Source organism: Oncorhynchus keta, chromosome 12, assembly GCF_023373465.1.
Source record: "Oncorhynchus keta strain PuntledgeMale-10-30-2019 chromosome 12, Oket_V2, whole genome shotgun sequence".
Lineage (NCBI taxonomy): Eukaryota > Metazoa > Chordata > Actinopteri > Salmoniformes > Salmonidae > Oncorhynchus > Oncorhynchus keta.
Window position 1 is genome coordinate 43,638,468 of NC_068432.1, and position 24,494 is coordinate 43,662,961.

General features: G+C 40.7%; 1 protein-coding gene and 1 long non-coding RNA gene across 2 annotated transcripts; one reads left to right on the forward strand and one right to left on the reverse strand.

The window, feature by feature from the left end:
- The first annotated feature begins 2,901 nt into the window (after positions 1–2,901).
- On the forward strand, positions 2,902–22,232 carry LOC118379306 (keratin, type I cytoskeletal 18-like). Its single transcript, XM_035766317.1, has 11 exons — positions 2,902–2,996; positions 5,755–6,025; positions 6,378–6,503; positions 6,687–6,769; positions 7,138–7,294; positions 11,833–12,000; positions 13,029–13,154; positions 14,146–14,268; positions 14,373–14,467; positions 14,925–14,950; positions 21,439–22,232. The coding sequence occupies exons 2-11, from the start codon at positions 5,762–5,764 to the stop codon at positions 21,564–21,566; spliced, it is 1,296 nt and encodes a 431-aa protein (XP_035622210.1). The 5' UTR covers positions 2,902–2,996; positions 5,755–5,761; the 3' UTR covers positions 21,567–22,232.
- LOC127906388 (uncharacterized) lies at positions 8,559–9,224 on the reverse strand. Its single transcript, XR_008061146.1, has 3 exons — positions 9,128–9,224; positions 9,026–9,093; positions 8,559–8,923 (listed from the first exon to the last, which is right to left on the reverse strand). It is a non-coding gene; the product is annotated as an uncharacterized LOC127906388 (long non-coding RNA).
- Positions 22,233–24,494: the final 2,262 nt, after the last annotated feature.

Sequence of the window (24,494 nt, forward strand, 5' to 3'; positions counted from 1 at the left end):
AGACCTAATATCTCTTTGTCTGACCTAATATCTATTTGTCAGACATAATCTCTCTTAGTCAGACCTAATATCTCTTTGTCTGACCTAATATCTCTTAGTCAGACCTAATATCTCTTTGTCTGACCTAATATCTATTTGTCAGACCTAATCTCTCTTCGACAGACCTAATATCTATTAGTCAGACCTAATATCTCTTCGTCAGACCTAATCTCTCTTCGACAGACCTAATATCTATTAGTCAGACCTAATATCTTTTTGTCTGACCTAATATCTATTAGTCAGACCTAATATCTCTTTGTCAGGCCTAAAAACACAGTTATGTTCAGAACATGTAGTTACCATCGTAAGCCACAAGGTGGCAACAATACCCTGCAGATAATAAAAAAGTCTCTAAACTTCTGGCTGTCATTGGATATTCCTTAAATGGTTGCCAAACAAAAGCCCTATACAGAGGATTATTCACTGACGATAGTCAAATCATAAACCAATGGAGGATGTATTCGTAATCTCACCAATGCAAATTATGTAAACATCATAAAAAGTATTTTTGCCATCCTTTACAAAATATTATATAAATGGCAGCTAACTTTCAAAGCTTGTACAACTATGACTGTGTGGTGTTTAACCTGAATTTTCTTCTCAAAGTGTGTAGCATATGTTATTCAAAAAAAGAGTGACAGATGCACTTTACCACTGAACCGCAATAACGCTTCAGGCTAGATACAGTATTTGCATGGTTCACCTCCTGTGGATGTTGTACAGTAGGATGCAAAACATTCACCAATGAGCTGACAATATGACTAGTATATATCTGAGACAGAATATCTCACTCTCCTTTTTTACTTATTTTTTTCTCCTCCACTGTCCTCTTTTAACCAACGTGTTGAAAACAACTGTCTACATAGGACAAAACGCACGTTGTCTACAGTGGAACTCGTAGAGCAGGATTTAACTGACAGACCAAAGACTAGTTAGTGACAGGAGATTCTTTGATCTACTACACATCTTGAGGCAAAATGGCTGCTGTACCTGCTCCACATGTGTTGTCTTGTTACGTATTCACACTATTCAGCTCTGTTGAACAAAGGAAGAAGGGAGAAAGGAAAACCACACCAGAGCAACATTAATCACATTAATCATCAGGCAGTTTACAGAGAGGCGTCAGGTTGACAAGACGGTCAACAGTACTTGAATATTTGAGATAAATATCTTCAGGACACAGATTTTTACAACACTACAGGATACTTACTGTATGTCTTTTGTGTGCCCTCTATTTTGCTCTATGATGCTATTTCATAGTATGTATGGACTAACACCGTATGAAGAAGTGTAATAACAGCATTGAGGCCAAGCTCAGTACCAGCTACTGTGGAACCTCAGGAAGCGCACCTGCTGAGACCTGTTGGAGGGAGATATTGTGGTTATGGCGGCAGGAAGTCAGGAAGTCATCAAGTTGGGATGGACCTTACTGAAGAGCAGGTGTGTTGGCTGTGATCAACCTGATTAACGTCACAGAGAGATTGGGGGGGACAGTTTACAAGAGGAAGACAGACTTATAGGAAGACCAGGAAATCCACAGTGTCTCCACAGTCTCTCTCTCTCTCTCTCTCTCTCTCTCTCTCTCTCTCTCTCTCTCTCTCTCTCTCTCTCTCTCTCTCTCTCTCTCTCTCTCTCTCTCTCTCTCTCTCTCTTCTCTCGCTTGCTCTCTCAAACATTGTTGTGTTACAATTTTTAGCACTGCCTCAGACCCCTTGACTTTTTCCACATTTTGTTACGTTACAGCCTTATTCTAAAATGTGTTAAATAGATGTTTTCCCCTCATCAATCTACACACAATACCCCATAATGAAAAAGCAAAAACAGGTTTTTAGAATTTTTTGCAAATTTATAAAATAAAAAAAATGTATCCAGACCCTTTACTCAGTACTTTGTTGAAGCACCTTTGGCAGCGATTACAGCCTCGAGTCTTCTTGGGTATGACGCTACAAGCCTGGCACACCTGAATTTAGGGAGTTTCTCCCATTCTTCTTTGCAGATCCTCTCAAGCTCTGACAGCTTGAATAGGGAGCATCGCTGCTATTTTCAGATCTCTCAAGAGATGTTCGATCGGGTTCAAGTCCGGGCTCTGGCTGGGCCACTCAAAGACATTCAGAGACTTGTCCCGAAACCACTCCTGCGTTGTCTTGGCTGTGTGCTTAGGGTCGTTGTCCTGTTGGAAGGTAAACTTTCGCCCCAGTCTGAGGTCCTGAGCACTCTGGAGCAGGTTTTCATCGGTCAACTCTCTGTAGCCTCAAGGGTCTTAAAATACAGCCACATACCTCCTAAATTCCTTAGAATAAACAGTTAAGCCCTTCTATAGCCCTCTCATTAGAATCGATATATCCAATCACCTAAACTCTTCAGAAGTGATAGAACTATTTAGTATTGACATAGCCACACATGCAGTAGAACTATTTAGTATTGACATAGCCACACATGCAGTAGAACTATTTAGTATTGACATAGCCACACATGCAGTATAACTATTTAGTATTGACATAGCCACACATACAGTATAACTATTTAGTATTGACATAGCCACACATGCAGTAGAACTATTTAGTATTGACATAGCCACACATACAGTAGAACTATTTAGTATTGACATAGCCACACATGCAGTAGAACTATTTAGTATTGACAAAACCACACATACAGTATAAATCTATTGACATAGCCTTCTGTTGTTTGATTAGACCAATTCTCTTTCCTTCTTTTAAAATATTTGATTTTACTCTGCTGAATGAAGTTCAGGTGACTTCTAGCTACCTGCAGGAGAGAACAACTCCAATGTCTTACAGAAGCTTCAGAGGCTACACCCACTTTTAGATGTGACCCCTCCCCATTTCTCACCTCTATATTAATGCACCTGTAGCATTAGTCTCACAGTAGACTCAGCATTCTCCAGGATCCCTCTCTCCCTCTTTCTATTTCTCACTGAATAAAACAGAATCCAGGTCAGTGGTTTCATTTCACTATTTCTATTTAATCTTATCTTATATGAATCGAAGATTTAAAAAAAGAAAGATAATCAAGTTTGTCTGAATAACTGTAATTAAATTTATTTTTGAAAACAGTAAATGTATAATGACAAAAACATTGAAAACTAAGTTATAATGAAAGATTGTAATTCATAAGATTATAAATTATTGTTCAAATATCTTTATTTGTGCCTCTATCGCCTTATTTCTATATGTTTCTCTACTCATCACATCACAAAGGAAGGTTTTATTTTTTCTGATGTTTTGTCGTTGGTGGGAGAATCTCGTCTTAAATGACAGAGAGAGTTTGACCCATTGAACGGCCCACCCACAGGTCCAATCAGTGTTGTTTCCATGTCATTTCAACCAAAAAACTCAATGTGATGACATTAAATTAACTTGGAAAACTGATCGAATTTTCAAAAAGTCCTCAACATAGGGAATTCTGTATGTTTTTCACCCAACTTTTCCCCTAAATCCAATGACAGGGTGACATTTTTGGTTGATTTCATATTGAATTCACTTTAGCGGACAACTCAACCAAATGTAAATCCAACGTTGAACTGACATCTGTGCCCAGTGGCTGGTAACTGTGGACACTGTCTGTTTACCATGCAAACACCAAACAGTACTAGTATTGTTTTAGACAGAACAGAACTATGAACTCCTTAATCTGAACTCATGTTTGTTCTTGGTTTTGTGATTTCTGTCATTGACAAGAGGTAAAAACTAACTTTCTAACTTATTGTTGAATAGAATAATAACAACAATAACTATCCCCATAGTAATGTAAGATATGAAGGGTTTTCTGACAGTTCTTGGGAAACTCTTCTGATACCAGATTGGTAATTTACATGTTGATGATTGTACTGTAAACTGGGATGAAGTAATTGTTGATTGTCTCAAACAGTTTAGTAGTCACAAAGACAGTCTAATAGTCATACAAACTGTCTAGTAGCCGTGAAGACAGTCTAGTAACCATAAAGACAGTCTATTAGTCATACAAACTGTCTAGTAGCCGTGAAGACAGTCTAGTAACCATAAAGACAGTCTAGTAACCATAAAGACAGTCTATTAGTCATACAAACTGTCTAGTAGCCGTGAAGACAGTCTAGTAACCATAAAGACAGTCTAATAGTCATACAAACTGTCTAGTAGCCGTGAAGACAGTCTAGTAACCATAAAGACAGTCTATTAGTCACAAAGACAGCCCAGTAATCACAAAAACAGTCTAGTAACCAGTGCTCCCGCACATTGGCTAACCGGGCTTTCTGCATCGTGTCCCGCCAACCCCTCTTTTACGCTACTGCTACTCTCTGTTCATCATATATGCATATATGTCACTTTTTTAACCATATCTACATGCACATACTACCTCAATCAGCCTGACTAACCAGTGTCTGTACATAGCCTCGCTACTGTATATAGCCTCGCTACTGTATATAGCCTCGCTAATATAGCCTCGCTACTGTATATAGCCTCGCTACTGTATATAGCCTCGCTAATATAGCCTCGCTACTGTATATAGCCTCGCTACTGTATATAGCCTCGCTACTGTATATAGCCTCGCTAATATAGCCTCGCTACTGTTATTTTCAACTGTATTTTACCTATTGTACCTTTTTTGCACTATTGGTTAGAGCCTGTAAGTGAGCATTTCACTGCTGTATTCGGCGCATGTGACAAATAAACTTTGATTTGATAATCATAAAGACAGTATAGTAGCCATAATGACAGTTTAGTAGCCATAAAGACAGTTTAGTAGCCATAAAGACAGTTTAGTAGTCATAAAGACAGTTTAGTAGTCATAAAGACTGTCTAGTAGCCGTATAGACAGTCTAGTAGTCATACAAACTGTCTAGTAGCCGTGCAGACAGTCTAGTAGTCATAAAGACAGTCTAGTAGTCATAAAGACAGTCTGGTAGTCATAAAGACAGTCTGGTAGTCATAAAGACAGTCTGGTAGCCATAAAGACAGTCTGGTAGTTATAAAGACAGTCTAGTAGTCATAAAGACAGTCTAGTAGCCATAAAGACAGTTTAGTAGCCATAAAGACAGTCTAGTAGTCATAAAGACAGTCTAGTAGCCGTAAAGACAGTCTAGTAGTCATAAAGACAGTCTAGTAGTCATAAAATCCGTCGAGTGGCCATACAAACTGTCTAGTAGCCGTACAGACAGTCTGGTAGTCATAAAGACAGTCTGGTAGTCATAAAGACAGTCTGGTAGTCATAAAGACAGTCTGGTAGCCATAAAGACAGTCTGGTAGTCAGAAAAACTGTCTAGTAATCATAAAGACAGTGTAGTAGTTATAAAAATAGTAATCCATTGAGGTTTATCACTGGCTGATTCTTAGTTTGAATAGACAGCAGCGGTGGGCTTGTTCACAATGGCCCCCAGGCTGTGTTCTTTTTAGCCAATGAATATATTGTTTCCGTCTGATCAAAATCATGCACATTTGGTATGTTGACAGACCTGTTATACTAGCCTAAGGTTTACGTGCCTTTAATAATTATTTGCATACTACAACAATCAATGGTGTAATGACCTTGATCAATTTTGTCCTCAAATAATTGAGGATTTCCATATGAAACTGAGCTGAAGCATCACTAGACTAGAGACATGTTTCTTGAGGCCACATTAGTTATGTGTAGTCGATACAAGTGTGTTTATTACAACAGCGTTCCGACCCTCAAATTTTTATCAGGTCTTCTTCCTCTTTGTCACTTCCCAAACAGAGCCGTCATGTCGTCCAGTTTCTCAGTGCGGAGCTTCTCTGTAGGCCGTCAGCCCTCTTTCTCAAGCCTGTCTCTGAGAGACAGCGTCCGTGCCCGCTCCAGAGCTGCCGTGTCCTTTGCCACCAGCCCCCTGACCCGCTCCGCCTCCATCAGCCATGACCTGAACAGAGTTCCAGTCACCCTGAACCTCAATGGGCAGCTGGGCAACCACACCAACGAGAAGGAGGCCATGCAGGGCCTCAACAACCGCCTGGCCACTTACCTGGACAAGGTGGGTGGAAGGTAGCCTAGGGGGTAGAGGTTAGAGAAGTGGTTCAGCAACCGGAGGCTCGCTGGTTCAAATCCTAGATCTGACTGGAAATCTAGTGCAGAGTGAGCTAGCAGCTATCCTGAACAGAGGAGGCTGGTGGGAGGAGCTTAGGAGGAAGAGCTCATTGTAATATCTGTAATGTCATTAATGGAACTTTATCAGACACATGGAAACCACATGTTTAACCTCATTCCATGGATTCCATTCCAGCCATTACAATGAGCCCGCCCTCTTCTGATCCTGAGTGCCATCCTGTCGTTGTACCCTTGAGCAAGCACTTTGCAAGATAATGGATAATAAGTCTTGTTCTTAGGTGCGCTCCCTGGAGACGTCCAACGCAGACCTGGAGCTGAGGATCAAGCAGATAATGATTGAGCGCCTCCCCAAAGGTCACGACTTCGAAACCATGATGGCCCAGGCCCACCAGGTGGAACAGGAGGTGGGTTCCCAGCGTCCCTACGTTCCCATGAGCCCTCTCTCTTAACCAATGCTCTTTTCTCACTGTACAATGAGGACACTGTGTCTATGTCTGAGATGATGGAAACCTTCAACTGTAACATTGTACTAGTACATGGTAGATATGTGAAAGGTAACGCTTACCGTGATCCCTGTCTTTCCTCAGGTGAGGAAGAAGACACTGGAGAACGCTCGCCTCATGCTGGAGATTGACAATGCTAAACTGGCAGCTGACGACTTCAGGATCAAGTGAGTGGTTCTCTGTGTTTGCTTCTGAACATGAGTCCAGTTCAGTTTTGAAGTGAAAGCTCTTCAAACATGGTTTGCAGATGTATGTTCAGGCTCCACACCAACGCTGCACTAAGTAGACAAATATTTGTCTGCATAGTACAACTGTGTGCTTGTGTATGTTTTAGTCTGTGTTTGTGTCAGTTAATCCTTCCCCTCCTCCCTCACCCCACCCCACCCCTTCTTTCAAGTGTAATGTTGATTTTACTATCTGTATTGAATACTTTAGAAACATTAGTCACCAAAGCTCTCACAATCTCTCCCTTCTCAATCTCTTCCTCCTCCACCTCCTCCTCCTCCTCCTCCTCCTCCTCCTCCTCCTCCTCCAGGTGGGAGACAGAGTTGTGCATGTCCCAGTCTGTGGAGAGGGACTGTTTGGCCCTGAAGAAGGCCAAGGTGGACCATGATCAGATCATTGGGTCCCTGAAAGGAGACCTAGACAGCCTGAAGGAAGAGATCTACTTCCTGAAGAAGAACCATGAGGAGGTGAGAGGAGGTAGCTCCGTAGATCCGGACTTTATCCATCCTAAAGCATATAAGTCAGAAATTGGAGAGGTCGACTTTCTTTATTAAGAATGATGGTATCCCGACAGACAAAACTAGTGGAAACGATGTCATCAAGATGTCGTTTTAACCAGTTTTGACCTCTGGGATAGAGGGGCCAGGAGTTTTTCCTCACTTCATTACGAAGCCAGGAAAAACTATGGGTCCCTAGTTATAGCCAGGTTATAACTGAACCACAGATTTTTCCCATGGTCTCCTAGAATGGGGAGATATCTCTGACTGGAGTAAGACAAGGATGTCCTCTGTCACCTTTCCTCTTCTTACTGGCCATTGACCGAATGGTCTGAACTGAATGACAGACCACTGAATCACGTAAGTGGTCTGAAAGGGGAAGAGACTGGTCCTCTGTTCATTTCTGTCCCAGTGGTGGTATCACTCTACATCCCCTTGGAAGCTTGGAGTAGGAACCGGCTCAGACTCTGAAACCCAGCACCGGAGGCCTCTTTGTCTTAAGTAACTCAAAGCCTGAGTAACTCAGGTCTTAGCTTTTTTTACTCAAGTCTACAGAGACCCCTCTCAAAACAGCATTGGATCACTGGTTGCTCTGCTCTGAATAGGAACACTACAGACCTGTGTGAAGGGATAAGTCACCTTGTACTACTTGTATGTGGCACTGGGTAGAATGATGTGATTGTAAGTTTCTTCTGGTGTGTGTGTGTGCACGTGCCTGCGTCGTGTGCGTGTGCGTGTGCGTGTGCGTGCCTGCCTCTGTGTGTGTGGGTGCTTGGCTCATCCCTTCCTATTTTCCTATGGTGTGTGTATGTGTGTGTGTTTGTGTGTTGTCGATAACTGGCCCTAGATGTGCTCGGTGTGTCTATAAAGCTGGTTGTGGTGCCAATGCAGTGGTGCCATATGCTGAGTCTATTAAGATGTGTATTTCACAGAGAGGGAGAGGGAGAGGGAGAGGGAGAGGGAGAGAGAGAGAGAGAGAGAGAGAGAGAGAGAGAGGGAGAGGGAGAGAGAGAGAGAGAGAGGGAGAGGGAGAGGGAGAGGGAGAGGGAGAGGGAGAGGGAGAGGGAGAGGGAGAGAGAGAGAGAGAGGGAGAGGGAGACGGAGAGGGAGGGAGGGAGAGAGAGAGAGAGAGAGAGAGAGAGAGAGAGAGAGAGAGAGAGAGAGAGAGAGAGAGAGAGAGGGGGCAGTGAGAGGCCCCTGAGCAAGGCAGTTAACCCACTGTTTTCCGGGCGCCGATGGCGTGGAAGTAGATTAAGGCAACTAACAGCACCTCTCTGATTCAGAGGGGTTGGATTAAATGCAGAAGACACATTTCAGTTGAATGCATTCAGTTGTACAACTGACGAGGTATCCCCCTGTCCCTGTGAGAGACAACAGTGAGAGACAACAGTGAGAGACAACAGTGAGAGACAACAGTGAGAGACAACAGTGAGAGGGAACAGTGAGAGGGAACAGTGAGAGGGAACAGTGAGAGGGAACAGTGAGAGGAAACAGTGAGAGGGAACAGTGACATGAGCTCACCTTCATCAAGTATTCATGGAGATGATGTTAATAATGAAGAGGGTCTCCCTGTCACAGTGGGGTGTAGAATTCACTGACCTCTCTGTCACAGTGGGGTGTAGAATTCACTGACCTCTCTGTCAGAGTGGGGTGTAGAATTCACTGACCTCTCTGTCACAGTGGGGTGTAGAATTCACTGACCTCTCTGTCACAGTGGGGTGTAGAATTCACTGACCTCTCTGTCACAGTGGTGTGTAGAATTCACTGACCTCTTTGTCAGAGTGGGGTGTAGAATTCACTGACCTCTTTGTCAGAGTGGGGTGTAGAATTCACTGACCTCTCTGTCACAGTGGTGTGTAGAATTCACTGACCTCTTTGTCAGAGTGGGGTGTAGAATTCACTGACCTCTCTGTCACAGTGGTGTGTAGAATTCACTGACCTCTCTGTCACAGTGGTGTGTAGAATTCACTGACCTCTTTGTCACAGTGGTGTGTAGAATTCACTGACCTCTCTGTCACAGTGGTGTGTAGAATTCACTGACCTCTCTGTCACAGTGGTGTGTAGAATTCACTGACCTCTTTGTCACAGTGGTGTGTAGAATTCACTGACCTCTCTGTCACAGTGGTGTGTAGAATTCACTGACCTCTCTGTCACAGTGGTGTGTAGAATTCACTGACCTCTTTGTCACAGTGGTGTGTAGAATTCACTGACCCTCTGTCACAGTGGTGTGTAGAATTCACTGACCTCTCTGTCACAGTGGTGTGTAGAATTCACTGACCTCTTTGTCACAGTGGTGTGTAGAATTCACTGACCTCTCTGTCACAGTGGTGTGTAGAATTCACTGACCTCTCTGTCACAGTGGTGTGTAGAATTCACTGACCTCTTTGTCACAGTGGTGTGTAGAATTCACTGACCTCTCTGTCACAGTGGTGTGTAGAATTCACTGACCTCTCTGTCACAGTGGGGTGTAGAATTCACTGACCTCTTTGTCACAGTGGTGTGTAGAATTCACTGACCTCTTTGTCAGAGTGGGGTGTAGAATTCACTGACCTCTTTGTCAGAGTGGGGTGTAGAATTCACTGACCTCTTTGTCAGAGTGGGGTGTAGAATTCACTGACCTCTCTGTCACAGTGGTGTGTAGAATTCACTGACCTCTCTGTCACAGTGGTGTGTAGAATTCACTGACCTCTTTGTCACAGTGGTGTGTAGAATTCACTGACCCTCTGTCACAGTGGGGTGTAGAATTCACTGACCTCTCTGTCACAGTGGGGTGTAGAATTCACTGACCTCTCTGTCAGAGTGGGGTGTAGAATTCACTGACCTCTTTGTCAGAGTGGGGTGTAGAATTCACCGACCTCTTTGTCAGAGTGGGGTGTAGAATTCACTGACCTCTCTGTCACAGTGGGGTGTAGAATTCACTGACCTCTCTGTCAGAGTGGGGTGTAGAATTCACTGACCTCTCTGTCAGAGTGGGGTGTAGAATTCACTGACCTCTCTGTCACAGTGGGGTGTAGAATTCACTGACCTCTCTGTCAGAGTGGGGTGTAGAATTCACTGACCTCTCTGTCACAGTGGTGTGTAGAATTCACTGACCTCTCTGTCAGAGTGGGGTGTAGAATTCACTGACCTCTCTGTCAGAGTGGGGTGTAGAATTCACTGACCTCTCTGTCACAGTGGGGTGTAGAATTCACTGACCTCTCTGTCAGAGTGGGGTGTAGAATTCACTGACCTCTCTGTCAGAGTGGGGTGTAGAATTCACTGACCTCTCTGTCACAGTGGGGTGTAGAATTCACTGACCTCTCTGTCACAGTGGGGTGTAGAATTCACTGACCTCTCTGTCACAGTGGTGTGTAGAATTCACTGACCTCTTTGTCAGAGTGGGGTGTAGAATTCACTGACCTCTTTGTCAGAGTGGGGTGTAGAATTCACTGACCTCTCTGTCACAGTGGTGTGTAGAATTCACTGACCTCTTTGTCAGAGTGGGGTGTAGAATTCACTGACCTCTCTGTCAGAGTGGGGTGTAGAATTCACTGACCTCTCTGTCAGAGTGGGGTGTAGAATTCACTGACCTCTCTGTCAGAGTGGGGTGTAGAATTCACTGACCTCTCTGTCACAGTGGGGTGTAGAATTCACTGACCTCTCTGTCAGAGTGGGGTGTAGAATTCACTGACCTCTCTGTCAGAGTGGGGTGTAGAATTCACTCACTTTTTCTAGTTATGCTAGTTGAGGATACTTCAGTTATCACATTTCCCTTTGGAATTATTAACCACAAAAAGGTAAGACGTGCTTTTAATTCTAGTGCTGCTCTGCACAAACAAGCTTGTTAGCTGGCTAACGTTAGCTTTGTCCAACATTAAGACAGCTCTCGGATGTTCAAAGACATTCAAAGTTCCTCCATAGACTCTGCTCCTCGTAGGTATAATTCTGTGGTCCTAATTCAGATTATGCAGACCATAATAAGATGCCCAGAGCTTCAAGGCAAGCCTCCTTCTGCACCCTTTCTCACTCTTTCCCCACCTGCAAAATCTCAGTCGCATCTCATGTCCTACACTTGTCTGTCCACAGTGACTGGCAGCACAGTACACAGTGTAAAAGGGTTTGGCTTTCATTATGATTAAACCAGTCTGTTACAGCAAAAGACAATTACATTTACATTTACATTTAAGTCATTTAGCTCTTAATGACTTTCCCATACAGATGAAACCGTTTGCCTGCTCTGTAGCAAGCTGCTCCATCCGCACTGAGTATTTTAATGTCGAGCTCAATGTAAAAAAAACAATCATCTCAGAGGTTTAAAAAGGAACAGAAAGGAGCCATATAACAGTACATTTTGGGGGGTTCGGACCGTTTCAGAACTTTATTTTACTGGTTGGAACAGTGGACGGAATAAAATAAATAATGGTTCTGTTCAGAAAGACGCCATTGGAAAAAAGGTCCAACCCCTGGTACTTTGTGACAACATTTGATTGATTGATTGATTGATTGATGTATGAATTGTCTCTCTGCAGGAGGTGGAGTCTATGAAGGGCCATATTGCTGCTCAGACTGTGAACGTGGAGGTGGACGCGGGTCGTGGTGGACCTGAACTGGGCACAGTAATGTCAGAGCTCAGAACTCAGTACGAGGGCATCATCAAGAAGAACAAGGACCAGGCTGAGCAGTGGTACCTCAAGAAGGTTAGTGGGGGACTGACTGGATGGGGACCTCAAGAAGGTCAGTGGGAGACTGGCTGGATGGGGACCTCAAGAAGGTCAGTGGGAGACTGACTGGATGGGGACCTCAAGAAGGTCAGTGGGAGACTGACTGGATGGGGACCTCAAGAAGGTCAGTGGGGGACTGGCTGGATGGGGACCTCAAGAAGGTTAGTGGGGACTGGCTGGATGGGGACCTCAAGAAGGTCAGTGGGAGACTGGCTGGATGGGGACCTCAAGAAGGTCAGTGGGGGACTGGCTGGATGGGGACCTCAAGAAGGTCGGTGGGGACTGGCTGGATGGGGACCTCAAGAAGGTCAGTGGGGACTGGCTGGATGGGGACCTCAAGAAGGTCAGTGGGAGACTGGCTGGATGGGGACCTCAAGAAGGTCGGTGGGGGACTGGCTGGATGGGGACCTCAAGAAGGTCGGTGGGGACTGGCTGGATGGGGACCTCAAGAAGGTCAGTGGGGACTGGCTGGATGGGGACCTCAAGAAGGTCAGTGGGGGACTGGCTGGATGGGGACCTCAAGAAGGTCAGTGGGAGACTGGCTGGATGGGGACCTCAAGAAGGTCAGTGGGAGACTGGCTGGATGGGGACCTCAAGAAGGTCAGTGGGGGACTGGCTGGATGGGGACCTCAAGAAGGTCAGTGGGGGACTGGCTGGATGGGGACCTCAAGAAGGTCAGTGGGAGATTGGCTGGATGGGTGCATCACCATGCCAGAAACTAGACACTAGAGTTTAGTCTCTCAGGGCTGATTTGTAACATGAGATAAGTGCGTGTGACTCAAATGTTCATGCAAATCTCCCGTTGGCATTGCATGTGTATCTCAAGTTACGATTCAGGCGTATCATAGTTATCATATCCAGGTTAACCCAGGTGTGGTATCTCGTAACTTACTGTAGTGTTTTCAGTAACCTGGGGATGCGGTGTGTTCAGGAACGTGTGTGTTACTGTTCTCAGTAACCTGGGGGTGCGGTGCATTCAGGAACATGTGTGTGGTGTGTTACAGCTGGAGATGGTGCAGAACGAGGTAAAGGAGTCTAACGAGGCTCTCAGGGGGGCTCAGAGTGAGTTGGTGGAGAGACAACGCTTCCTACAGAACCTGGAGGCGGAGCTGGAGAGTCTGCACAAACAGGTAGGAACTAGGAACCTGTCAACTGGGCGTTGTGTTGTACTGGGGATCTACAGCTGGACAACCAGCACAACTACAGTATCGATGGGATCCTTGCTCTTTTCCTCACCCATGTTATCCTTGTTGACTGTAAATATATCTCACCTTCCTTGATGTTGGGTCAGATACACTCCTTTAGGAGAACCCTTTTTGGTTCTAGGGTTCTTTAAATGGTTCTTCTAGCAGGTTCTAGACAGCACCTTGTTTCTAAGAGTGTAGGGATAAGTATTATAACGACACCCATCCCCTGACCTGTATACACAGATTCTCTTCCTTTCTGTAATCACACACTGTATATTTGATGAGAAGGTGTATCGGGTATACATTTAATCTGCGTGTGTACATCACTGTATATTTGATGAGAAGGTGTATCGGGTATACATTTAATCTGCGCGTGTTCATGTGTGCATGCATGTTTGTCTCGTCCTCAGTTTATTTGCATTGCCCCTCCCCCCTGGAACGCTGCTGCTACTCTCTGTTGTTATTTATGCATAGTCACTTTAATAACTCTACCTACATGTACATATTACCTCAATACCGGTACCCCCTGTATAAAGCCTCCACATTGACTCTGAGCCGGTACCCCCTGTATAAAGCCTCCACATTGACTCTGAGCCGGTACCCCCTGTATATAGCCTCCACATTGACTCTGAGCCGGTACCCCCTGTATAAAGCCTCCACATTGACTCTGAGCCGGTACCCCCTGTATAAAGCCTCCACATTGACTCTGAGCCGGTACCCCCTGTATAAAGCCCTGCTATTGTTATTTATTGCTGCTCTTTAATCATTTGTTATTCTTATTTCTGACTTTTTTTGTATTTTCTTAAATCTGCATTGTTGATTAAGGGCTTGTAAGTCAGCATTTCACTTTAAATACCTGTTGTATTTGGCGCATGTGACAAATAACATTTGATTTGATGTGATTTCTTTATCGGACTCACCCTCTCCACCCCAGGTGTCAGCTCTGAAGGGTAACCTGGGGGAGACAGGTCAGAAGTACAGCCTGGAGATGGAGCGTCTGCAGACCACGCTGTCCCAGCTGGAGGAGGACCTGTCTCAGCTGCGTCTGGACATGCAGGTACTCACTGGTAGCCCAGCGGCTAAGGAGGTGGAACTGTATTCATATCTACATTGTTTACAGTAACAAATGGACTAATAAAGTTGTGTTGTATTTTATTGCAGCGCAACAAGACGGATTATGAACAGCTGCTCCGCATCAAGCAGAACTTAGAGATAGAGATCGCCACCTACAGGAGACTGCTGGAGGGAGAGGAGATGTGAGTCACGAGGATGATCGTCTTTATGTGAACGTTTAAAGGGACATTTTCAACTTCATATTCATCATCTCCAGCACCACCCTAACATTAACATATATGAAAATTGCATGTTTCTGTGTTTTGTAGTAAAAAAATAGAGGAAGATAAGTGTTTCCAGGGACATCATCCGTGTGCATCGTGTGATTTTAACCAATTATGATTAGGCATTGCCTGCTAATTGTCTACTAATTCATTGATGATGTCATTGGAAACATTTCTCTTTCTCTATCTTTGTTACATATAATGCTATGGTCAGATAAGGGGTGCTTAGTACTGTATATCCAGGAAAGTTCTGCTCTCAGTTGAGTTGAATCAAACAGATAATTGTTCTTCCTGGGACATAACATCTTCTGCCAGTCACAATTTCCATGTATCAGTTAAAGTCATTGGGCACATTCTTTTTCCATTATTGATGCAGGATGAAAGAAGTACCACCACCAAAACGTGAGTAACAGTTCTTTAACTTGACATCACTCTCACATCCTCATTGACACAGGCTAACCTTACTTACTCAGAAAAACATTGATTGATTGGCGCACAATTGGCCCAGCGTCCTCCAGGTTTGGCCTGGGTAGGCCGTCATTGTAAATAAGAATTTGCTCGTAACTGACTTGCCTAGTTAAATAAAGGTTCAATAAAAAATAAAATAAACTATTAAAATGATTGTGGACGTGACCGTACACCTGGATGGAGAAAGCTGATAAAGGTATCAGTGTGACATTAGGTAATTCCATCCATGGCGTTTGAAAAGAGTCCCCATTCATTCATGAGTAGGTCATTTCATTCTCACACAGAGAGACCTCAATTCACCTCAGCCTCTCAAATGGACTGCATGGACTTATCCTGGTCACCCATCCTGGTCACCCATCCTGATCACCCATCCTGATCACCCATCCTGGTCACCCATCCATCGTTTGTTTCCCTTTCTTTCTTTCTTTCGTATCTTCCCTCCTTCCTTCTCTCATCCCTCCTCCCTTCTCTCCTCCCTCCTCCCTCCTCCCTTCTCTCGTCCCTCCTCCCTTCTCTCGTCCCTCCTCCCTTCTCTCGTCCCTCCTCCCTTCCCTCCTCCCTTCTCTCGTCCCTCTTCCCTTCTCTCGTCCCTCCTTCCTTCTCTCGTCCCTCCTCCCTCTCTCTCCTCCCTCCTCCCTCCTCCCTTCTCTCGTCCCTCCTCCCTTCTCTCGTCCCTCCTCCCTTCTCTCGTCCCTCCTCCCTTCCCTCCTCCCTTCTCTCGTCCCTCTTCCCTTCTCTCGTCCCTCCTTCCTTCTCTCGTCCCTCCTCCCTCCTCCCTTCTCTCGTCCCTCCTCCCTTCTCTCGTCCCTCCTCCCTTCTCCAACTCACCCTCACATTCACTCTCACCTTCATCAAGCATTTCATTGGTCTGAATGTTCACCAGGCTCAAGGTCCAGGGGGGTTACGCTCCCGGGGGAAGTTTCCCCTAGGTACAGATTTAGGATCAGCTTCCCCTCTCCCAATCCTAGTCGGGAAACTGCTAAACTGACCCAAGATCAGAATCTAGGGGCAACTTTACCCTACGCCAAGCAGTTACACGGGGAAACGACCCTAGGCTAGCTTGTGTAGGTACTGTCGGTGACTTATAGAGTAAAGTGGAGGTACTCCGGGCCATTGGCTCGCTGACAAAGCCAACTGCCCAACACCTATTTACACTGCAAGTTTAAAATAGGGTCAGCGGTGTTGCCTTATGTCAGAATCAAATGTACAACTTCATTCTGTGCTGCTTCCTCCACCCTGGCATCAAATCAAGGGGCCGTGGCCACAGACTAATGGCAGTTTCATAAGCCTGCAAACAAAGCAAACACCCAAAACAGCACTGTCCCTAGCAACTGCATTAGGTGAAAATAATACCACAAGTCTCAATGTTGTAACGGAGTGTTACTATAGGCTTGTGACTACTCACTGCATCAATTTGGTAGCACTTTATTTGGGGTGTACTTACAAAAGGAATTCCTAGCACATTCATAAACTATACTTAACACATTCATTAGCTATACTTAACACATTCAGAAACTATACATAACACATTCATTAGCTATACTTAACACATTCATTAGCTATACTTAACACATTCATAAGCTATACTTAACACATTCATTAGCTATACTTAACACATTCATAAGCTATACTTAACACATTCATAAGCTATACTTAACACATTCAGAAACTATACATAACACATTCATAAGCTATACTTAACTCATTCATTAGCTATACTTAACTCATTCATTAGCTATACTTAACACATTCATAAGCTATACTTAACACATTCATAAGCTATACTTAACTCATTCATTAGCTATACTTAACACATTCATAAGCTATACTTAACACATTCATTAGCTATACTTAACACATTCAGAAACTATACTTAACACATTCATAAGCTATACTTAACACATTCAGAAACTATACTTAACTCATTCATTAGCTATACTTAACTCATTCAGAAACTATACTTAACACATTCATAAGCTATACTTAACACATTCAGAAACTATACTTAACTCATTCATTAGCTATACTTAACACATTCAGAAACTATACTTAACTCATTCATTAGCTATACTTAACTCATTCATTAGCTATACTTAACTCATTCATTAGCTATACTTAACACATTCAGAAACTATACTTAACACATTCATTAGCTATACTTAACACATTCAGAAACTATACTTAACACATTCATAAGCTATACTTAACACATTCAGAAACTATACTTAACTCATTCATTAGCTATACATAACTCATTCAGAAACTATACTTAACTCATTCATAAGCTATACTTAACTCATTCAGAAACTATACTTAACTCATTCATTAGCTATACTTAACACATTCAGAAACTATACTTAACTCATTCATTAGCTATACTTAACACATTCATTAGCTATACTTAACACATTCAGAAACTATACTTAACACATTCATAAGCTATACTTAACACATTCAGAAACTATACTTAACTCATTCATTAGCTATACATAACTCATTCAGAAACTATACTTAACTCATTCATAAGCTATACTTAACTCATTCAGAAACTATACTTAACTCATTCATTAGCTATACTTAACACATTCAGAAACTATACTTAACTCATTCATTAGCTATACTTAACACATTCATTAGCTATACTTAACACATTCAGAAACTATACTTAACACATTCATAAGCTATACTTAACACATTCAGAAACTATACTTAACTCATTCATTAGCTATACATAACTCATTCAGAAACTATACTTAACTCATTCATAAGCTATACTTAACTCATTCAGAAACTATACTTAACTCATTCATTAGCTATACTTAACACATTCAGAAACTATACTTAACTCATTCATTAGCTATACTTAACACATTCAGAAACTATACTTAACACATTCATTAGCTATACTTAACTCATTCATAAGCTATACTTAACACATTCATTAGCTATACTTAACACATTCAGAAACTATACTTAACACATTCATAAGCTATACTTAACTCATTCATAAGCTATACTTAACTCATTCATTAGCTATACTTAACACATTCAGAAACTATACTTAACACATTCATAAGCTATACTTAACTCATTCATTAGCTATACTTAACACATTCAGAAACTATACTTAACACATTCATAAGCTATACTTAACTCATTCATTAGCTATACTTAACACATTCAGAAACTATACTTAACACATTCATAAGCTATACTTAACTCATTCATTAGCTATACTTAACACATTCAGAAACTATACTTAACACATTCATAAGCTATACTTAACACATTCAGAAACTATACTTAACACATTCATTAGCTATACTTAACACATTCAGAAACTATACTTAACTCATTCATAAGCTATACTTAACTCATTCAGAAACTATACTTAACTCATTCATAAGCTATACTTAACTCATTCATCAACTATACATAACACATTCAGAAACTATACTTAACACATTCAGAAACTATACTTAACACATTCATAAGCTATACTTAACTCATTCATTAGCTATACTTAACACATTCATTAGCTATACTTAACACATTCAGAAACTATACTTAACACATTCATTAGCTATACTTAACACATTCAGAAACTATACTTAACACATTCATAAGCTATACTTAACACATTCAGAAACTATACTTAACTCATTCATTAGCTATACATAACTCATTCAGAAACTATACTTAACTCATTCATAAGCTATACTTAACTCATTCAGAAACTATACTTAACTCATTCATTAGCTATACTTAACACATTCAGAAACTATACTTAACTCATTCATTAGCTATACTTAACACATTCATTAGCTATACTTAACACATTCAGAAACTATACTTAACACATTCATAAGCTATACTTAACACATTCAGAAACTATACTTAACTCATTCATTAGCTATACATAACTCATTCAGAAACTATACTTAACTCATTCATAAGCTATACTTAACTCATTCAGAAACTATACTTAACTCATTCATTAGCTATACTTAACACATTCAGAAACTATACTTAACTCATTCATTAGCTATACTTAACACATTCATTAGCTATACTTAACACATTCAGAAACTATACTTAACACATTCATAAGCTATACTTAACACATTCAGAAACTATACTTAACTCATTCATTAGCTATACATAACTCATTCAGAAACTATACTTAACTCATTCATAAGCTATACTTAACTCATTCAGAAACTATACTTAACTCATTCATTAGCTATACTTAACACATTCATAAGCTATACTTAACTCATTCAGAAACTATACTTAACACATTCAGAAACTATACTTAACTCATTCAGAAACTATACTTAACACATTCATAAGCTATACTTAACTCATTCATTAGCTATACTTAACACATTCAGAAACTATACATAACACATTCATAAGCTATACTTAACTCATTCATTAGCTATACTTAACACATTCATTAGCTATACTTAACACATTCATTAGCTATACTTAACACATTCAGAAACTATACTTAACACATTCATTAGCTATACTTAACTCATTCATAAGCTATACTTAACACATTCATTAGCTATACTTAACACATTCAGAAACTATACTTAACACATTCATTAGCTATACTTAACTCATTCATAAGCTATACTTAACACATTCATTAGCTATACTTAACACATTCAGAAACTATACTTAACTCATTCATTAGCTATACATAACTCATTCAGAAACTATACTTAACTCATTCATAAGCTATACTTAACTCATTCAGAAACTATACTTAACTCATTCATTAGCTATACTTAACACATTCAGAAACTATACTTAACTCATTCATTAGCTATACTTAACACATTCATTAGCTATACTTAACACATTCAGAAACTATACTTAACACATTCATAAGCTATACTTAACACATTCAGAAACTATACTTAACTCATTCATTAGCTATACATAACTCATTCAGAAACTATACTTAACTCATTCATAAGCTATACTTAACTCATTCAGAAACTATACTTAACTCATTCATTAGCTATACTTAACACATTCAGAAACTATACTTAACTCATTCATTAGCTATACTTAACACATTCATTAGCTATACTTAACACATTCAGAAACTATACTTAACACATTCATAAGCTATACTTAACACATTCAGAAACTATACTTAACTCATTCATTAGCTATACATAACTCATTCATAAACTATACTTAACTCATTCATAAGCTATACTTAACTCATTCAGAAACTATACTTAACACATTCATTAGCTATACTTAACACATTCAGAAACTATACTTAACTCATTCATAAGCTATACTTAACACATTCAGAAACTATACTTAACTCATTCATAAGCTATACTTAACTCATTCAGAAACTATACTTAACACATTCAGAAACTATACTTAACACATTCAGAAACTATACTTAACACATTCATAAGCTATACTTAACTCATTCATTAGCTATACTTAACTCATTCAGAAACTATACTTAACACATTCATAAGCTATACTTAACTCATTCATTAGCTATACTTAACACATTCAGAAACTATACTTAACACATTCATAAGCTATACTTAACTCATTCATTAGCTATACTTAACACATTCAGAAACTATACTTAACACATTCATAAGCTATACTTAACACATTCATAAGCTATACTTAACACATTCATTAGCTATACTTAACACATTCAGAAACTATACTTAACACATTCATTAGCTATACTTAACACATTCATAAGCTATACTTAACACATTCAGAAACTATACTTAACACATTCATTAGCTATACTTAACACATTCAGAAACTATACTTAACTCATTCATAAGCTATACTTAACTCATTCATCAACTATACATAACACATTCATAAGCTATACTTAACTCATTCATAAGCTATACTTAACTCATTTATAAGCTATACTTAACACATTCATAAGCTATACATAACACATTCATAAGCTATACTTAACTCATTCATAAGCTATACTTAACTCATTTATAAGCTATACTTAACACATTCATAAGCTATACTTAACTCATTCATAAGCTATACTTAACTCATTTATAAGCTATACTTAACACATTCATAAGCTATACATAACACATTCATAAGCTATACTTAACTCATTCATAAGCTATACTTAACTCATTTATAAGCTATACTTAACACATTCATAAGCTATACTTAACTCATTTATAAGCTATACTTAACTCATTCATAAGCTATACATAACACATTCATAAGCTATACTTAACACATTCATAAGCAGTAGATCCATCATCAAAAAGTTGGCAAGTTCATAGGTCGTGTTACAAATCAGAGCCTGTTCGGTTACAGCAATACTGTGACATCCTCTCCCTCATCCTCTTCCTCAACCTCTTCCTCTCGTTTCCCTGCAGAGGAGCCGGATGTGCGGACCAGGAAGATAGTGAAGGTGGTGACTCAGACTATGATCAACGGCAAGGTGGTGGATGAGTCCAGCGAGGTGGAGCAGATACAGGAGGAGGTGAAGAAGAAGAAGAAGTGAGAAGGGCCTCATCATCATCATCATCTTCATATAGCCTCGTTATTGTTATTTTATTGTGTTCTTTTTTAAATTAATTTTTACTTTATTTAGTAAAAATGTTCTGAACTATATTTTCTTAAAACTGCATTGTTGGCTAAGGGCTTGTAAGTAAGCATTTCACAGTAAGGTCTACACCTGTGTGACAAATAACATTTGATTTGATAATTTCTTCTCACACACCGTGGTCAAGGGCCAGCCTTACCCACTGACCCTCAGGGGCCTCCACTAACATGGATGTCTGTTTCATTCCCATCAGAGTGTTAGTCTACCCTGTTCATTTCACAGCCTGATGGATATGTCTGGGGACACTATGAGCTATATAGTATATAGTATGCATACAATAATATAATAATATAATACAATAATATGAGATATACTGAAAGTCAATGAGATGTATCATATGGCATCTGTCCCTCAGTTGTCACATGACTAACATGGCTGTTGTTTAATAAAAGGTTTTGCTTTGTGCATTAAACTATTTATTTCTATATTTAGGTAACAAGCAATAGACACAGTAAATCTCTTTCAACTGAACTGCATTTTCTGGGCTTGGCTTTCAACAGGCTTTTGTGTCTGTGTCTATAAACGTCTGTAATGTCTGAAATAAAGGTTTGTCTTTTAGTCAAAGTTGGTATTATTTTCTCTTTTATTTTGTTTCATCATCATGGAGTGTCCAAAATACTTCCTATATGTTCAATTACTATCAACCACAATCTACAATGTAAGACGTATTACATCCAACACATTCCACACATACTCAATACATACTCAAAACATACTGAAAACACATTCTATGAATTCTACACATACTGAAAACACATTCTATGAATTCTACACATACTGAAAACACATTCTATGAATTCTACACATAATGAAAACACATTCTATGAATTCTACACATACTCAAAACACATTCTATGAATTCTACACATACTGAAAACACATTCTATGAATTCTACACATACTGAAAACACATTCTATGAATTCTACACATACTCAAAACACATTCTATGAATTCAACACATACTCAAAACACATTCTATGAATTCTACACATACTGAAAACACATTCTATGAATTCTACACATACTGAAAACACATTCTATGAATTCTACACATACTCAAAACACATTCTATGAATTCTACACATACTGAAAACACATTCTATGAATTCTACACATACTGAAAACACATTCTATGAATTCTACACATACTCAAAACACATTCTATGAATTCAACACATACTCAAAACACATTCTATGAATTCTACACATACTGAAAACACATTCTATGAATTCTACACATACTGAAAACACATTCTATGAATTCTACACATACTCATAACACATTCTATGAATTCTACACATACTCAAAACACATTCTATGTAAAACCATAAAACTACCCTGTCTACTACGTAGCCTGATGAGCACAATGACACGTCAGTGGAGATAACTGTGCCTGTTCATGTGCGTGTGATGACTGCTTTGTGCAGTAGGTAGGCATGCATACAACACTGTAAGGTTACCTTCATGTTGAGCCTAAACGTCTGTCTGACAGCTCTGATTAATGCTCCAGTCCTATTCATCCATCATAGCACTTAGCTAATGACACTTTGTAATGATGAAAGCTTAGTAAGACTATTCGATTGATGTCCTTATTGTACTTATGGCCTTTAATCAACTTTAACATTGAAGTCAAATAATGCAAATGCCATCCAATCTTTCACCAGAATACTTTACCTTGTAATCAGAGACATTTAATAAATGCTGCTTGGACTTAGAGGTCCCTGCACAGCAATTTGTGTGCACAGATGTTTAAAGGCAGACTGCCATGCAATCTCTGAACAATGAAGTCATCGATTTGATGTCTCTGTTAATCTTTGCGTTGGAAAAACCATTAGGTGTTTCATTAAGTATATAGGGTGGTATTTCTGGTTTTGGGCTGTGAGGTATGAGACAGAGGTGCCGTCTAAATAATATGTTTTACTAAATGACTGACTGACTTCAACAGACAAACAGCTTTTACAATGACAAGTTCACGACCTCCATCAAATGCAGGTCAGCTGAGTCCAAAAACTGTGTTGCTGAAATGCATTGTTGTGAATGTAACGCAGTGTGTTGCTGAGCTACACAGATGTAATTACATAATCATTACCTGCAGAAACCATTATGCTGTCACCTTGGAATCAGTTATTTATGGGAAGATCATCTGTGAAAGCAACAAATGTGTCTAAATATGCGATAGGATAGGGCTGTTTGTAAGTATGTGTGGGTCTGTCCGGGTCTGTGAGGGTCTGTGTGGGTCTTTGTGGGTCTGTCCCGGTCTGTGTGGGTCTGTCCAGGTCTGTGTGGGTCTGTGTGGGTCTGTCCCGGTCTCTGTGGGTCTGTGTGGGTCTGTCCAGGTCTGTGTAGGTCTGTGTGGGTCTGTCCGGGTCTCTGTGGGTCTCTGTGGGTCTGTCCAGGTCTGTGTGGGTCTGTGTGGGTCTGTCCCGGTCTCTGTGGGTCTGTCCAGGTCTGTGTGGGTCTTTGTGGGTCTGTCCCAGTCTGTGTGGGTCTGTCCAGGTCTGTGTGGGTCTGTCCCGGTCTCTGTGGGTCTGTGTGGGTCTGTCCAGGTCTATGTGGGTCTGTGGGTCTATGTGGGTCTGTCCATGTTTGTGTCGGTCTTTTTGTGTCTGTGTTGGTCTGTCCAGGTCTGTGTGGGTCTATGTGGGACTGTGTGGGTCTATGTGGGTCTGTCCGGGTCTGTGTGGGTCTGTTTGGGTGTATAGAGACCCACACAGACCCAGATAGTCATGTATGATCATGTATAGTCATTTATAGTCATGTATAGTCATGTGTAGTCATTTACAGTCTTGTATAGTCATGTGTAGTCATTTATAGTCATGTATAA

What these genes read in the sequence shown, in the direction of transcription:
- LOC118379306 (XM_035766317.1), top strand. Translation starts at nt 5,762, where the DNA reads ATGTCGTCCAGTTTCTCAGTGCGGAGCTTCTCTGTAGGCCGTCAGCCC. An exon ending in GCTGACGACTTCAGGATCAA is followed by an intron (nt 6,770 to 7,137) that starts GTGAGTGGTTCT and finishes CTCCTCCTCCAG; the next exon opens with GTGGGAGACAGAGTTGTGCA. An exon ending in TGAAGAAGAACCATGAGGAG is followed by an intron (nt 7,295 to 11,832) that starts GTGAGAGGAGGT and finishes GTCTCTCTGCAG; the next exon opens with GAGGTGGAGTCTATGAAGGG.